This window comes from Biomphalaria glabrata, chromosome 15, assembly GCF_947242115.1.
Source record: "Biomphalaria glabrata chromosome 15, xgBioGlab47.1, whole genome shotgun sequence".
In the NCBI taxonomy this organism is placed as follows: Eukaryota; Metazoa; Mollusca; class Gastropoda; family Planorbidae; genus Biomphalaria; species Biomphalaria glabrata.
In genome coordinates, this window is record NC_074725.1 from 15577649 (window position 1) to 15595459 (window position 17811).

Genomic DNA, 17811 nt, shown 5'->3' on the forward strand with positions numbered 1-17811 from the left:
TAAACCAAATGGATTATTCTTTAATGCAACTCTAATGTCCAACCCAAACCAAAGACTAGCTAAGTAATGTGCACATTGACGGATTTTAAGCTTTAGCGGTACTGTGTCAGCGTGCACTTGTCTCCTCTACCGCCTTAAAATCGTTTTCTAAACTAAAATGTACTAAAATGATGGTACTGATAAATCTACCTTAGTCTAGTCCCCTGCCTAGAATGAGAAAGGAGGGGATGGTGGAATTAATATGTCTCATTAATTGTTTTACCATTAATAAGATACTTGATAAGCTAAGTATTTTTTTAACTCTCAATAATTTCATATAAAACACACGCGCAAGTACGTACGCACACACATGCACATATATACACACATATGTACATACACACACATAATGAAATAAAGCATCATCAAATTAAAATAAAAAGAACATCTAGATGTATGTGAAAAAACAAAAAATACCGATTTTTATTTTTTTTTAATTTTTTTTTTTCAGATTCAATAGAACACAAAAACATGTATCCTTAACAAACTCAATCTACACCAACACATACAAAATAAAATATTGAAAAATAATATAGATCTAGATTCACTAGTAAAATGTACATCTATTTCCTGTTTAAATAAATAGGTCTACATTCCCTCTTATCTAAATGTATTCAGATTTTATTCTTGTAATAGTTGGCAGCACACTATAACTCATTTTAATATGGCGGCCGCCAGCTAAAACATGATCATACCCCACTTTTACTTTACTAACTTTGGTACCATAACTTTAGGTTCGTATCCGTATTCTATTAATCATAGGATCATTTGTCACAAGTAAAGTAGTCATCGAATCTCGCTAACTAAGACAAAAAGGTAAAGGGAAAAAAAGATCTTCCCTTGTGTCTGAGTTGGAACACTACAGATTACAGAGACACAAGAAATTGTACTAGATCTAGATCTAGATCTCATCTGTAGATCTAGAATGACTAGATCTCTACTCTAGAGACACTAGAGTCTGAGATCTATCTAGACTAGAACATGAAACGATCAATGTGCTCATCAAGCTGAGGAGTATTGACAGTAGTGTAAGTATACAATTACAAATGTAAATTTAAAATTAGCCTAAATGTAATTTTTAACTTAGAATGTTGTTCTCTATTGAGCCTCTGAGGCAGAAGAGAAAAGAAAAGCTCATTTCTTTTCTACCTCGATAGAGAACATCGGACAGATAAGTTAACTTAAGACTATTTTGTGTTAATTGTTTATTTAAAATTATTATTTTTGTTTGTTTTGTAGCTGATGAAGGCCTCGTGGCCCAAACGTCCTTTGTTTTACTTGGTCTGGCAGGGTTACATATATGCATATTTTTCATATTTTCTAATGTTGTTTAGTTTGCTATTCTGTAATATTTTAACATACACAATTGGGTCTTGTAATAATTAGTTTAAGGCCTTGGAATAGTAATTAGTTAGCATTAATAACAAAGAATACAATGAGCTGTATATTTAAAACTAAAACAAAAAAACTTAAACATAATCATACATTTGAATGATTTCGCCTTCTTATACTTTAATTCAAATCTCAATCTATAGAATTTTTACTATGCATATATAATTGATATACCCTGTTGTACACATGTGGACTGCGCTTTATACTTCTGTGATATATTGTCTTTAGTTTGATAAAATGCAATAGCTAATAGATTTCTAAGACTAATGCTAACACTGTTTTACTGATCCTTATGGAAATTTGTTGTGATTACAAGGATTCTTTTCTTATAAAAGCAACACAACAGAAACATTCACTTAAATAGAACAGACACATTGAGTTCATTGAGAGACTACACTTATTTTATAACCATGCTTTAGAGCTCACTTTACTGTATCTGTATTATCAATGATGTTCCCTCTTTGTTATGAGCAGATGAGACTCTTTAATCCTACACCAAAACAGACCCGTCAATAGTAGATTATGAACACTTTAATATTGGCTCAACGAATAAGTCTATATTCTTGTTTACAATAGCAAATTTAGTTACATGACTTATCCAAACTGATACAACTGCACTTTATATAACCTTAGTTTTTTTCTTAAAAAGTATGTTTTGTATTTATCTTGTTCTCTATTCATGGCAAATATCTCCTTTTTCCTTGGCTTGTCTTTCCTTTTTTCTCTCCATTGCTAATCTCTCTCTGCATCAACCTTTTGTGAACATATTTCCTAAGTTCCATCCATCCAGATCCAACAACATCCCCTCATCCCTCAACACTGCTACCTCAGCCTCGTCCACCACTGTCTATTACCAATAGTATTGTTCCGAGACCTAGACTTTTATCTAGAATTACTGTTGACAGGAAATCAATTACCAGGGTTTTACTTTTATGTTGAACAACACATGTTGCACGCAGATGTGACTATTTTAATTATACACCAAAACAAAACAATTAATAGATTATGAGCACTTTAATGTTCATAATAATCTTGTTTACAATTACTCCATTTTTTTCTTTCTTACTCTTTCAACATGCGTTTACATCATTCCACATTCATACTATACTGTGCACATAACTCTTTTTGGATTTAAGCACACAAAATTCATTTAGTAATAATGAGTTTAGAAATGCTAAACTGGACTAAATATTTTGCATTTTATTTACTGTTCTACATCATGTGCTTTGTTGACAACTGGGGCATGTGTCATTAATCATTCACACTGGGCTGTGCAAATAACTTCTTTTGCATTAAATCACCCATCATTTATTAGGTAATAATGCGTTTTGAAATGCTTAACTTTACAATATTTTTTTTGCAACTTTATTTACCGTTGTATATCATGTGCTTTGTTGACTATTGGGGCATGTGTTATTAAATATTTACACTGTGCTATACGCACAACTCTTTTTGCATTAAAGCACACAAAATTCATGTGGTAATTATGAGTTTTGAAATGCTAAAATGGAATATTTTTGCATTTTCTTGGTGTTGTACATCATGTGCTTTGTTGTCTACTGGGGCATGTGTGATTAAACAAACACAATACATTGCTGAATCAAAAGCTTTTTATTACATCACTTGCTAATACCTGTTTTAAGATAAATGTTGCACTACATCAACAAAATGGTTGCATCCAATTAACACAGAAGAAAACACGTTAACATTGATTTTAAAATGCTAAACTTCTGGACCTCCTCTTGTATGACAATGCTAGTAATTATTTATAACAAGATCCAGCATTGGGTCATTTAGTCCTTTTGATCTTACACTAATTTTATAGTTTTATACAATCCCTTTCCTCTTAATGTATTATCACTTCTAAGTAGTATCTTTACCATCTTTTAGTGTTCCTGTGAGAAAATATTTAGTTTGCTTCTCTGTGTTGTTACATACAAGAGAGAGATGCATTATGATTGTGATATCTTGTTTCTGTGGGTATAAAAATGCAGTTTTATAATAATAATAATCTTTATTATCCGTGAGGAAATTTGTTTTACAATTATGCATTACATAAAACAGTACATGATTTGAGCAAACAATTGTACAATAGCACCCAAGATATACTTTTATACCCCAGTTTCTCTTTAACATTACATGCGAAATGGACAAAAATAAGTTACATGTTGTTCAATGGTTTAATTGTCAAAGGAACAAGTTTTTTTGAAACAATGGGTTATGTGTTCATATAATCACTGAAAGGGATCATACATTATACATTTGTTCCTGTTTACCGTTGCATATTATTTATTAGAAATGTAAAAATGTTCTTCCTAAAAGTTAATGAACAACTTTTTCTCCTTTAAAACACACAAGCATAAAATGAAAGATATGTCTAACTTCTGTACAAGTGTCAACAACTTCTTGATTTATTTCATTTGTTTAGCATAGTGTCAGTTCGTTATAGCATGCGGAAGCATGGTCGAGAGGCTAAGTATGCTTAAACTTTGCTTGGCTTGGCAGAAAGTTATTTCTACCGTATGGGATGAAATGCCACTGCAAATCGACGCGGCTGGGCTTGTTTTTACTAACTACTAACCCGGGGTGTAGGTTAAGTGAGAAAGGTGAATGACAGCCATATTCTTTCAACTTAAGAATAGTCATTCACCTACATTTCTCAACTACCTAGCTCATGTAAGGCTCCTCGAATGCCACACCCTGGGCAACAGTCTTGGCTGACTGGCTAAATATATGAGTAATTTATGAGCTGAATAATATTTACAGGATAGTCCATGTTTTGCATCATTCAAAACAAGAAATCGGCAGGAAATTACTTATAGGTTGTATGTAAAAATCTACATCTAAAAATGTATTTAAAACTTTTGCAGTTTCAATTTCTCATTGATTATCTGATTTATGACTAGTAATCTAGAAATAATTTATTTTTTTTTTTACTTTAAATTGACATCCCCAATATTGTATTGTTCATCTTAAATAATTTTGATAATTTTTCTAGGATTTTAATTTTAAGCGTGGAAAGAAAAGCAAGAGTCAAGAGAATCACAGGTAATGCACCATTCCTTCATGAGGAAAAAAATCTTTTTTTCCACATGCATTTAACATTGAACATTTAATAAAATAAATTTTTCATGTTTGTATTATAGACAAAGCTTGAGTGTTGTGCCAAGCATGGTTATGCAATCTTTGATGATACAAACATGTGGCTTTGGGTGCCTTCTACATTGAGACTACATGAAGAGACCATCAAGGCCACCAAACAGTCCATCGTCCACATAACCAGATCCAGGTAGCCTTAGATCTATATTCATAAATACGTGTTAGAAATTCTAGATATCTATAAACTAGACAGTATAGATCCAAATCTAGATTATCATATATGTAGATCTAGCTAGAAAGTCTAGAGGTCTATTACTACTAATGGACCTCATTCACCAATCGTAAACAAACGTTTAGCCACGTGACAGCCTGTGTGTATTACATAATTTGTATAGAAGAGATAGAGAACCACGTTATTAGTTATTACTATATTGTAGCCTATTTTCTACACTTTGATCTAAGATTCATTCTATTATTCTATTGACTATTCATAATACATCTGAATTATTCTGGATCCTGATGAATTTGAATACAATGCAGCCATTTCAATTATTTTTTATAAAGCACACAACAATTAAATTCATTTTAAATATGGCTCGTTCTGACTTTAATTTTCTTTTTTTTTTTTTAGTAAACAGAAAAAGTCCATAGTAAGCATTAAACCCAATTCAGCCCTATTCTAAGGAGTGCGAAGTTGCTTTCAAGTAAGTGGTAAATGTAAATCACCCTGACAAAGGAAATAATGTTTAGTTTTTTTTTTATTTGTACTAATTATAGAAAGCTATTGTAAGAGCTATGTCAGTGCTCTAGTTATAAAAAAAATGTATAATAGTTGTTTTTGTTTTTTTTTTTATTGGTGTTGATACTGATAAAGAAAAAATAGTGTCTCATCATTAAAGCAACATTTTGTGTTTTGCCTCTATTGTAATATTATTTTGTTTGAATTCTTTAAACAATATTTTTTTTTTTTTTTCACAGATCGTCACGTTTTTCTTTACATATGTTATAGATAAGAATGATCTATGCATGCACTACAGATGCTGTTCTTTTGACGAGGAAGCCTGCTCAAGAAGGTAAGAAGAATTATTTAGTTTTAAGATTACTGATCAGCAACCCTTAAAAAAAGTTTTATTGAGATGGAATTAATTCAACGTAAATAACTAAATGTTATCCTAATTTTGAAACACTGGTTGTGAGCCCAGTATCTTCAGCTTTTTTTTTTTGTTTCACTGTGATCAGTTATTTTAAATGTAGAATAACTTTTCAGCCAAAATATAGTTGTATTATTAAGAGCCTGTGATAAAATTAATATAAATAAATTGGACAAAATGTAATATTGAATGAAGTGAAGCCTAGCTAGATTTAGTCTGCCATTGCACTTTTAGGTGTAGTCAAATACCATATAACCATATTTGCTGACACCAATTCATAACATGTATTTTAAGAAGATTAGGCTCCAAATTTTAAAATACCGTCATTTTAAAAAATTGCTTAACAGGGTTTAGAAGCAACTTAATTTTTTAGCATCATTTCCTATACTAGCCCAAGGGCTGGAAAAATCACTGTAAAATAGTATGTCCACATACATGAATGTAGGTCTTCTGATGCTTGATGAAGTTTTGTTACATGACAAATAATTTTTAAAATTTTTTGTTTTTGTCCTACTTTGTGTAAGTTTAATTTTAGAATGAATGAACAGAGCATGCAAGTCTTGTCTAGTACATTTCCAAAACTATATGTCCATTATTGTTTAAATATGTTGACATTATAGCTACATGTATATAGGTCACACTCTGATTGTACCAATGTGGTTTCATTTCTACTAAGCCAATGAGCTGCATCTGAACCAAAAAAGGCATAATAAACACAAAAATCAGTGATGAATTGAATAATAAAGGTGATGCCTAATTAATTAAACCAATAATGAATGGCATTATGATGGTCATCCCTAATAGAAACCCAATAAAATTTACATTACTAAACCATTGGGGCCAGCATTGGAATGATATTGGCACAATAAGGGTTATCCCTAATTGAACCCTAATAAATATTTCAGTTACTAAACCATTAAGGCCAGCATCGGATCGATAATGGCACAATAAGGGTTATCCCTAATTGAGCCCCAATAAAAATGTCAGTTACTAAACCATTGGGGCTAGTATGGGCTTGATTATGGCGCGATTCTGGAAATCCCCAATGAATCCAGAAGTGATTCTGGGCCGATATTGGCACGATTAGGGTTGCCCATATTGGCCCCTAATGAGAACCTAATGACGCCCACTGGGCTGCAATAAGGGCAAAGGGGGATAACCCTAATCAAAACTGATACTGTGCTATAATGGGCATTGATAGCACATTACATTAAATTTTAATCCCAAGAACCTGTACTTACACCTGGTCTATATTGACTCTATATCAAATACAAATGCCACATCTAGATCCACTATTTTTTCTGCAATTATTGAAATTTTGATGTAATTAATTAGAATATACCACTGTGCGGGCCAGATCTGTCCTGCAGGCCGTAAATTGGGCATCACTATCCTAAAACATGGTCTTTACACCTGGCATGATTCAAATTCTTGTCATCATAGCATCATTTTGAACAATATTCTTGAGTCACTTTGATAAGTTAATTATTAATTATTACACTTTCTCTCAAAATTACCTATAAAGCTCTCTCATAGAGTAATTCATTTTCCTGCTATGAAAACTTTATATTTGCATGAATGTCAAATCAAGTGAAATACAATTATCTTGTAGTCTTACAGACTAAAAACTCAAAATATCTAGATGTAAAAATAAATGAAAAGTTATCATGGAATCCCCATATTGATAAAATTATTAAAAAATCAAGCAAAAATTATAGTTTATTCAAAGAAATTTTTACAATTCAAGCAAGAACATGTGCTATTTAACTTAAGCTAGGTAAATATTAGAATATGCATCCTCTGTATGGGATCCCTCAACTCAAGAGAACATAAACTAGAACAAATTCAAAATAGAGTAGTGAGATTTATAACTAATAATGAGTATTCCAATTTAATTAGAGTAACACCACATAGAGACACTTCAGGACAAAAGAATAAAAAGTAAAGTAGCTATAATACATAAAACACTAAACCATAATTTACAAATAGAAAAACAAAACCTAATGAAATACTCAGAATGACACAAAGATAAAAGCACATTTCTTATTCCAAACACTAGAACAAATTTGTACTAGCCCTCCTTCTTCCCTAATGCCATTAGAGAATGCAATGGGTTGCCTGAAGACGCCAGGAAAACCAACAACTTAGCAGAGTTTAAGTCATTGATTAACATGCATTACTAGATTGACAAATGACATCTTCTATTTTGAAGTAATGTCTGTAATATATAAGATAGAGAGATAATGCCTAATTTTTTAAATGCTATTTTAATGATATATATATATATATATTGTATGATATATATTATTTCTGTCTCTGTCTCATGCAAAATAAAACTCAGGTCAGAATATGAAATCAAGAAAGGAAAATATTAGTTTTTGATTTGATTAGACCAGCGGTTCTCAACCTTTTATGCTCGGCGACTCCTTTTTACAACCCCCCCCCCCCCCAATTGTGCCTTGACCCCCCCCCCCCCCAACACACACACAGCAATAGAAGAATAGACAAAAACAATCCATATTTTTGAAGGTATTGTGCCACCCCTGGTAAATTGTCAATTGACCCCCAAGGGGTCGCGATCCACAGGCTGAGAACCCCTGGATTAGACCAATTCTTTTGAACTTGCTGAGCTATGTAGATTGTAACCTTTAATGATTTACAGGTGGGGAGAAGTGATTCCTCTACATTTTATTCCAAATATAACCAACATGAAGACTGTGATATTGTCTTACCCAAGTTGTAGATATTCCAAAGCTGTAGAAATGATACCAGAATTATTGGCTCTAGGTAAGCAACACTTTTTTAAACATTAAACAATGTTTTTCTGTTAAAAAAAATAATTTTCTAATAAATATAAGCTCCATTTTTAGTGAGTGAATTTGAGCATGATCCTTATTCCTATGCAGATGAAGGCTGTAAAGTCTGTTCGTTGCCTTGAAAAGTGGATTAAACTTGTAATTAACTCGTTCTCTCCTAATTTAGAATGCCAAGGTTGATTCGACCCCATTAAACTTAATGAATTTTTGGATTTATAAACTTTAATTTGTGTTGTTTAAAAAGAGCTTGCTTTTTCCTACAATTTAATACCTATTATAACATTTTCTAATAACAAACAAAAAAGTTATTGAAGTTTAATCATAACAGGATAGTGAAATACAAATGAGCAAAGCGAAAAATAATATTGAAACAAGGAAAATAATTACGGAAAGTATGAGTTAATAAAACATCTATATCATCTAACTGATTACTATTTTTAAAAGCTATTCAATAATTTATAATTTTATTACAAGTATTAATACAAAACACATTTTTTTAGACTATAGGTTGTTTATTTTTTTACTATTAATAATAACAGAATAAACAGATTTCCCATTCCCATTGGTGGAAACCCTGTGACCTGTGCACATCTACAATATCATAGTTAACCCTAATCTTCAATTACAAAACCATAACCCAATAATAATAATAAATAAACATAATCAAAAACTAAATAAATATTCATAAAGACACAAAGATAAAGGCACATTTCTTGCTCCATATGGTAGGACAAATTTGTACAAATACTCTTTCTTCGCTAGTGCTATTAGAGCATGGAATTGGTTGCCTGAATTAGCTAGAAAACCAACGACTTAGCAGAATTTTAAAGTCATTGATGAACATGCATGGCCAGATTGACCTAAGGACACGCGTAGGACGTAATCATCTTCCTTATTGAAGTAACATCTGTATTTTATAAGATAAGTTCATAAGATAAGAAGCCCTAAATATTCAGTGACTTGCCTGTGTGTTAACTGTTTATATTTTAAAATTGCTATTTTAAACATTTGAATGTAATTTTTCTACATTATTTTTAAAATGTTATACATTTTAATACATATCTTTAAATTTCTTTAAATTGCATAACTGATTGAGTTGTCATTTTTTAAAGGCTCTTCTTTGTACTCAATACTGGAGAAATAAAAAAAGAAAATTATTGTGGTTATCAGTGGAGATCTGGCTCATGCCCATGATCTTACTGGACCTTATGGTTACTCTGAGACCTTTGAGCCATTTGACAAGGTATACTCATTATCAAAACATAAAACTTTCTTTTACCACTTGTTTAGTTAACAAGCCAAGTTTGAAATTATGTATGGTATTATAAGTCTCACACTTGAGCTTTATTATATGAACAACTTCATTTTATAGAGGGCTACAACTTAAGCCAGATGAAAATTTCGGACTATCCCTCATCTCTTTCTGGACAATTCTTTCCCAAGTCTCATAAGCATCCCCCTTAATTTTCTTTCTGTGTGGTTTATACGGTTGTTAAATATCATTATATGTTTTTGAAAGTTAAAAAAAAATTGAGTGAGACAGACCTTCAGAAGAGAAATGAGTACACAAGAATTCATTGAAGTCATTCATAACAATATATATATTTTTTTTTTATTTTATACGTTTTAGACCTTTCATCAAGAATAAAGATTATTACATCCTAGCCCATGGAAATGAATTTAGATGTTAACCATTCAAGTGCTTCAGATAAAAAAAAAACAGTAACAAGAGGCTTTTGTGATATGAAATGTATTGGTGTGCATTAGATGTCCTATGTCCTTGTGTTGACAGGAAACCTGTTTGTAAGGGAATGTAAAAGTGTCCATAAGATGCCTCCTGTTGATATATCTTATGCCAGGAACTTGGTGTGGATAAACAAATGGTGTGTCTTGAATACACAATTCTCAGGACTAAAGCAGAACATCAAATAAATTATCACCCTTAATTTGTGCTGACTAGAATTGAGTTGACAACTAATATTTTGTTCTACTTATCAACTAAAGGAAAGAAAATCAGCAGTATAATTAAATGTGAACTGTCTTTCTCCATTCCTCTCTGTCCTTTGCCTAGGAGAAAGAAGGTTGACACATCATTTTGTGGTATCCCAACAGCTCAACAGACTAAGGGATAGGTGAAGGTAGTGATCATTAAATGTCAATGGCTGTCCTTTTCTTCCATTATATACGAAATTTCCAAACTCAAGCATTTCTAAGTAAATGTTACACATAGGCTAAAGGTACAGAAAAAGTACTTTATGAACATTTTGTCTACTATGTTTATTAGGTTTGTGGGCCTCAACACTTCAGCCAGATTGGTTACAGCTGCTTCTCTGGTGGGTCAAGCTTTATCCTGTGGCTACACTGGCTTTGTAACACTTCAGGGCATCTTACAAGTAGGTGAAACTATTGGGCCTCTTATCATACAAATACAATAGCAAAATGCTTTGAGATATTTAATGTAATCAACAAATTATATTTTCCTTTGCATGGTTTTATAGTGCTCTTCATATCTGATCAGCTAGTTTCTAGTTGTCCCATCGCCCACCATGAGATTGTCACATTGTTTTGTGCATTTTTGTAGTTCTCAATTTTGAAATCCTTCCTCTGTCCCCCTACCATCCATTCATGCAGCCTCTGCTGTCAAATGTCATTGTAAAGAGAAATTGATTAGAATACTATGGTAAAAACATGATTAGAATACTATGGTGAAAACTTGATTAGAATACTATGGTGAAAACGTGATTAGAATACTATGGTGAAAACGTGATTAGAATACTATGGTGAGAATTTGATTAGAATACTATAGTGAAAACGTGATTAGAATACTATGGTGAGAATTTGATTAGAATACTATGGTGAGAACTTGATTAGAGTACTATGGTGGTAAATTGATTAGAGTACTATGGTGGGAAATTGATTAGAGTACTATGGTGGGAAATTGATTAGAGTACTATGGTGGGAAATTGATTAGAGTACTATGGTGGGAAATTGATTAGAATACTATGAAGAAAACTTCATTACAATACTATGATAAGAAATTGATAAAAATACTATGAAGAGAGAGAAATTGATTAGAATACTAATACATAGAACTGAATTTATTGGTATACTAATACATACTGGCTGCCTGGTCGTGCGGTTTGCACGCTGGACTGTCGTTCAGATTTATCGATGGTCCCGGGTTCAAACCCTGCCCGCTCCCATCCCCCGTCGTCCTGCGGGAGGTTTGGACTAGGAAGTAATTATCTTCAACTCTGAAGGAACATCCGAAACTTGTAAAACATTTTACAAACATACTTTATTATTCATGGGTTTGCATATCTTTCTGTGAGATGGAAAAATGCTTTTCTTTTGTTTTTTTTCAGGCATCAGGACTAGAAAATTGGAAATCTAATCTAGTGGTGAATCACCATCCCACTTATTTTGGCATGCATCTATTCATTATCAAAAACCTCATCACTCACATTTGTGAGTAAACACTTCACATGTTTACATCTCAAGCCTTTCATTGTATGGTCAATTTGGTTTTAGGCATTAAAACTATTTATACAGCATTAAATTAATCCCATAGCATTAATCTAATCATATAGTGTTATGCTTGAATTATAAATGAACCTTATTATTCAGTATTATTTATTTGATTATAATAATCTTTATTATCCTTGAGAAAATTTATTTGTCTTATAATTGTGCGTGACACATAAAAAAATGATTAAAAGATATTTACACAGGGAGCACACACAACTCCAGTTTCATTTGAACATTATGTGTGGAGTTTACACCTGAAAGTTTCATTTTATGCAGTTGAACTGATTTTAATGTTGTTGTTTTTTTTTAATACCTTTTATTCATTATTTATATGAAATTACATTGCCAAAAAAAAAGGGGAAAGGACAAAAAAATTATATCATCCTCAGCAGAAGAAACTAGTGTTGGTATCACCTGGCACCAATCATCACTCCTCCCCTGATCCCAAAAACATTTGTTTGTTTTGTTTGTAAAATGTTTTACATGTTTGGGATGTTCCTTCTGAGTTGAAGATAATTACTTCCTAGTCCAAACCTCCCGCAGGACGACGGGGGATGGGAGCGGGCAGGGTTTGAACCTGGGACCATCGATAAATCTGAATGACAGTCCAGCGCGCAAAAAACGCACGATCAGGCAGCCATCCCGACCAGGCTGCCATTTGCTAATTAAATCTATAGTTTTTCTTTTGTTTGTTTGTTGTTGTTTTAGAATACAACTAGCTAGATTTTTAAAACATTCATTAATTGTTGTGCAATTGTAAATTGATAATTCTATTTAAACAATGTTGCTATCTTTGATTGTTAAAAGAATAAAGAGTCTCATTTAACATGGTTTTTTAATAAGATAACATGGTGTTTGAATTAATTTATTTCTTCTTAACAGTATGCTTAGCTAATTTGTCTTTTTTTTTTTTTTTTTTTTTAATATATTGCAAATGTCTGTAGGTTGGTAACTGCATTAGAATTACATTTTTTTTGGTCTTAAGTCACTCTTGTTGACTTCCTTCAGTACATCTGCCCAAAAGAAGGTTAGTTAAATTACAAACAACTGGCAATACTGATGTTAACATATACAGAGAGCTTAAATATGACTGTCAGACATTCATCAAATCTTTCTTTCATTATTCTAACATCAATTTTTTGATAGCCTTTTAACAACACTTAAATATTTCAAGGAGGTGCTAAGGCTGAGTGGTAAAGCACTTAGCTTCCAAACCAGAGGTCCCGGGTTGAATCCTGGTGAAGACAGGGATTTTTAATTCCCGGATCTTTAGGTCATCTGTGAATTCATCCAGCTCTAATGGGTACTTGACATTAGATGGAGCATCTGATACCCTTATTAACCATGGGCCAAAGAAACATCTGCCCAATAGATTGCAAGATCTGAAAGGGTAACTTTATTTACATTAATTAGTGTTTGAACACACCAGAGATAGGTTGAAGTGGTTTATTGAATGTTTAAGCATGGAACTGGTTTAAGTAAATTGTCTATAAATCCATTAAAAATAGAAATTCTGTTCTTTATAAATCGCCTCTGTAGTACCAGTGTCTATACATTGTAGCTACATTATCTTAGCATTGAAGTGATGGTGGGGCACTGTTGCATTAAATTTCTTGCACTGTAGGTAAAATACCTTTTGGTGCTCAATGAAAAATATTATAATTAACAACATGAAAAATGAGAATAGTGATGGTGGTGCAGTTGTTGCTAATAATTTGAGTTGAGACAGGGTAGCCTTTTTTCAAAGATGGCTTTTAATATGACTTGTAGATAACTCTCAAGATTGATTTTGTTTTTACTTGTAGCTAGATTAATAAATGTTTGTTTACAAGATAACTTAATTTAAAAAAAGATTTTTTAAAATTTTTTCTTAAACTTAACTGTACAATGTCTATTTTTCTAGAAGGATTTATTTCCCACCCTGAATGTAATTTATTTATTTTTATTTCTAGTCTTTTCAGCCATTATGTGGGGAAGTATTTATTTGTCTCGGCAAAGGGAGGAAACTAAAAGTTAGAGAACCTAGAAAGGTTTATCTGAAATAATATAGTAAAAACAATAAAGTAATGTTCCCCTTTCAGGGCAGATAATGTAAAGGTTATCTGTTTCTGTGGCCCACAGTTAACAAGGCTGTCATGGGGCCAGCACAACGACCCACCGCCTTTACCTTCCCTAACTAATATTAGAGCTGGGTGGACCCAGAGATATCCCAAATATCCTGAAATAAAAAATCCTTAGTTTTGAACTCTGGATTCCTGGTTTGGAAGCTAAGCGCCTTGCCACAATGCCTACCTGTAACAATATACTGTATATATATATTGGTTATGTACAATTACATGATGTAGCATAAACATTGAGTGCCATGACACAAGCACTCTGAACAGAAAATGCTTACAGCATTGTTCTACATTGGAATATCTATGTTTGTCTGCACTATAACATACACAATTGGACATGTGCTATCTCTATATTTGTTATGTACTCCAATGTCTATGTAAGGGACATTATATTTACATTAAGAAATTGTCTTTTGACATTTTCCCGATTATGTCCCTTGGAAATACGACAAACCGGTTTTATTTATTTTGGTTGCTATCAATCTCTCTCTAGCTGTGAGAGACAGTAGCTGGCGGTGTCAGAAGACCAAGACACGAGTAATTTTAAAACTTGTCAAAAACTATAAAGCTGTAAATAATATTTTTGAAGCCGCTATAATTAGATCTAGAGTTTAGAATTACCTATACACCTGCAGATTACTCCTATGAAAATTCCGATTCTAGCGATCCAATGCTACCTTCATTGGCATGTATTTGAATAGAAAGCATTTTAAAATTATTTCAACTTATTGATGGATATTATAGTACCTACCATAATCATCTTCATTTTTGAAGTCTCAAACCGTTTTTAAGAGGAAAAAAGTAGACACGTTTTTGATACTTTATAAAATATAAATTAAAAAAAACATAAACGACAGTTAAAAAAAAAAAAAAAAAAAAGGAACTCCACTGAGAAGTGAACACGATTTTCTAAACACCTTTTCATTTGTATACATTTTATACATTTATTGAAACAATCTCCAGATCGAGTATATTTACATACTGGCATTTATGGAAGTAGAATTGTTTGTCCACGAATATAGATATTTAATCATATTATTACATTGGCTTTGTTACTAACTTTAATATAAACACGAACAACAAAATTCGAGGTGGTGGACCTGGCCGAAATAAAGGTGAATGAAATAACGCACCTCCAACAGTTCGCACCAAGCAGGTGCACACCGAACCAGTGCGCATCCAACGCGTTTATACCAAATGGGCGAAAAATGTTTTTTCAGTTTCCAATGACATAAATGTTTGACTTATGACTTACACATGCTTTTCATTAGACCAAAATAATTGTACGCGACAGCTATATCACTATCTTTCAAACAGTGTACTACACATGGCTCGTAGTGAAATAGAAACTTTTGCCCGTTACAACAAACACGAATAGAACGGCATGGGCAACTCATGAAAATGCCTAACATGATAAGAAAGTTGGGGTTGGGTAGAACGGCATGGGCAACTCATGAAAATGCCTAACATGATAAGAAAGTTGGGGTTGGGTAGAACGGCATGGGCAACTCATGAAAATGCCTAACTTGATAAGAAAGTTGGGGTTGGATAGAACGGCATGGGCAACTCATGAAAATGTCTAACTTAATAAGAAAGTTGGGGTTGGATAGAACGGCATGGGCAACTCATGAAAATGCCTAACTTGATAAGAAAGTTGGGGTTGGATAGAACGGCATGGGCAACTCATGAAAATGTCTAACTTAATAAGAAAGTTGGGGTTGGATAGAACGGCATGGGCAACTCATGAAAATGCCTAACTTGATAAGAAAGTTGGGGTTGGGTAGAACGGCATGGGCAACTCATGAAAATGTCTAACTTAATAAGAAAGTTGGGGTTGGATAGAACGGCATGGGCAACTCATGAAAATGCCTAACTTGATAAGAAAGTTGGGGTTGGGGAATGGTGGCAAAATAAAAGGTTTTTTCCACACAGTTTAGTTAGTGGCGCGGGCAACGCTTCTCCGACTCAACATGGTACCCTGATGAAATCGGTCGTTAGAGGAGATGATTAGGGCAATAGGGAAGCAAAGCAGAACCCCACATTGTGGGTGTCAGAGGACCGAGTCCATTGCAATGATGGGGATGGATAAAAGGCCCCAACAACTATGTCACTATCCATTATTCACACACAGTTCCTCAAAGGGCCCTTTTATGGCAGACACCCACACGGCTGATGTGCTACAGAAAAAGAATATAGGAGAGTTTCACTTGCCTCGCGTCTAACCAGATACAAGCCATCGATAATAGGAATGTAACAGATAGACATCTGGTAGGAACCCAGATACAAGCTATCGATAATAGGAATGTAACAGATATACATCTGCTAGGAACCCTTACCGATAGAATACATGATGAGCTTCCAAGGGCCCAAAGAGTCTTCCACATAACTCTTAGGGCAATTACGCAGTTATTGGAAATACACACTAAATTCACTAATAATAACAGCTCACCTGCTTTTTGTCTACTCGGCCACACCAACCACACACAAGCACTCCACACACTCTGGATGAGGTGTAGATTTAGATCTAGTAATTTTTTTTTGCGTGTGCTTAACAATCATCTAGCTTTATATACACTAATTGTAAAACAATATTATGTCTATTTAAAGGGCGCCTGGACAGTTTGTTGGAGTTCTTCGATTTACCAAGGGACAGGATGGCGAATAGACGACATTGGTTACTCTGATAGTTGTCAATGTTTTCAGTCATTTCTCACCTAAGATATCACCGCTAGTTAGACGGGCTTACACTCTCCATTGGATCAGCTAAGTAAACACCGATTTGATCAGACGTCTGATGTTGGTATCCAGGAACATGTCCCGTTCCAGATCCGACCCGCTGACCGTGGAAAGAAGCGGCAGGAGAAGCAGAAGTTTACCGAAGCGCTGGCCGCACGCGCCACATCCGCACGCGCTGCCCGACATCTGCTGGTGATGGAAGCTCCGACCCAGAGCGCCGATGGCCGCCTGACGATGCTGTAGTAGATGCTGCTGCTGGCTATAGCTGCAGTAGTGGAACAAGGCTAACTGGGACTGGTCTTGAAAGAGGTCAACACGCTTTGCCTCTAACAAACGATCTTTCTGCTCTGTAAGGAAGAAAAAAAAGAAGAATCTAGAAAATTATTTAAAAACACACACACACACACACAACAACAACAAAGCTTATAGTGTTAAAAATTACATCAATTATTTTGAATCAATCATGTAGCCTAATTCACTTTTAATAGATCTAAACTAACAAACAATAATAAATTGGTGCGATTAGAAATATTTGTATTAATTTTTGTGTGTGCATCTTTCATACTTATATCATGCTCAGTGCTTTATGGTCCAATCACTTTTGTGGACCAGTTGGGGGGGGGGGGCGGCTCTGGAAGAAGGTTTCCGTGCTGCCTTTTCAAAAGCTATTTAAAAAAAAAAAAAGAAGTTGCTCGAGTCTGGATTCGATCTCGACATTTCAAGCCTCCAGGGTGTAAGCCTTACGTATTACCAGTGAGCTATTTAAGTACTTATAAATAGAAGATTTTAGGTAATGACGTAATTCTCTACACAAGGCTAATCTCCCCTTAGCAAAGAACGTTTTCTATACAAAATACAAAACAAAAATTAATTAATAAGGACTAATTGATTAACCGATTGGTTAATTTTCTTGATTGATTCATGTTTGTCATA

General features: G+C 33.5%; 1 protein-coding gene and 1 pseudogene across 1 annotated transcript in view; one reads left to right on the forward strand and one right to left on the reverse strand.

Annotated features, from left to right (window-relative positions):
* Positions 1-712: 712 nt before the first annotated feature.
* Positions 713-12862, forward strand: LOC106053163 (uncharacterized; annotated as a pseudogene).
* A 2231-nt stretch (positions 12863-15093) lies between these two features.
* The window catches only part of LOC106053161 (nuclear receptor subfamily 2 group E member 1-like), a 38107-nt gene continuing 35389 nt past the window's right edge, over positions 15094-17811 (reverse strand). Inside the window, exon 7 of the mRNA XM_013208638.2 lies at positions 15094-17225. Within this exon, the coding sequence (XP_013064092.2) occupies positions 16906-17225 (320 nt within the window). The 3' untranslated portion in view covers positions 15094-16905. The remainder of the gene's footprint in view (positions 17226-17811) is intronic.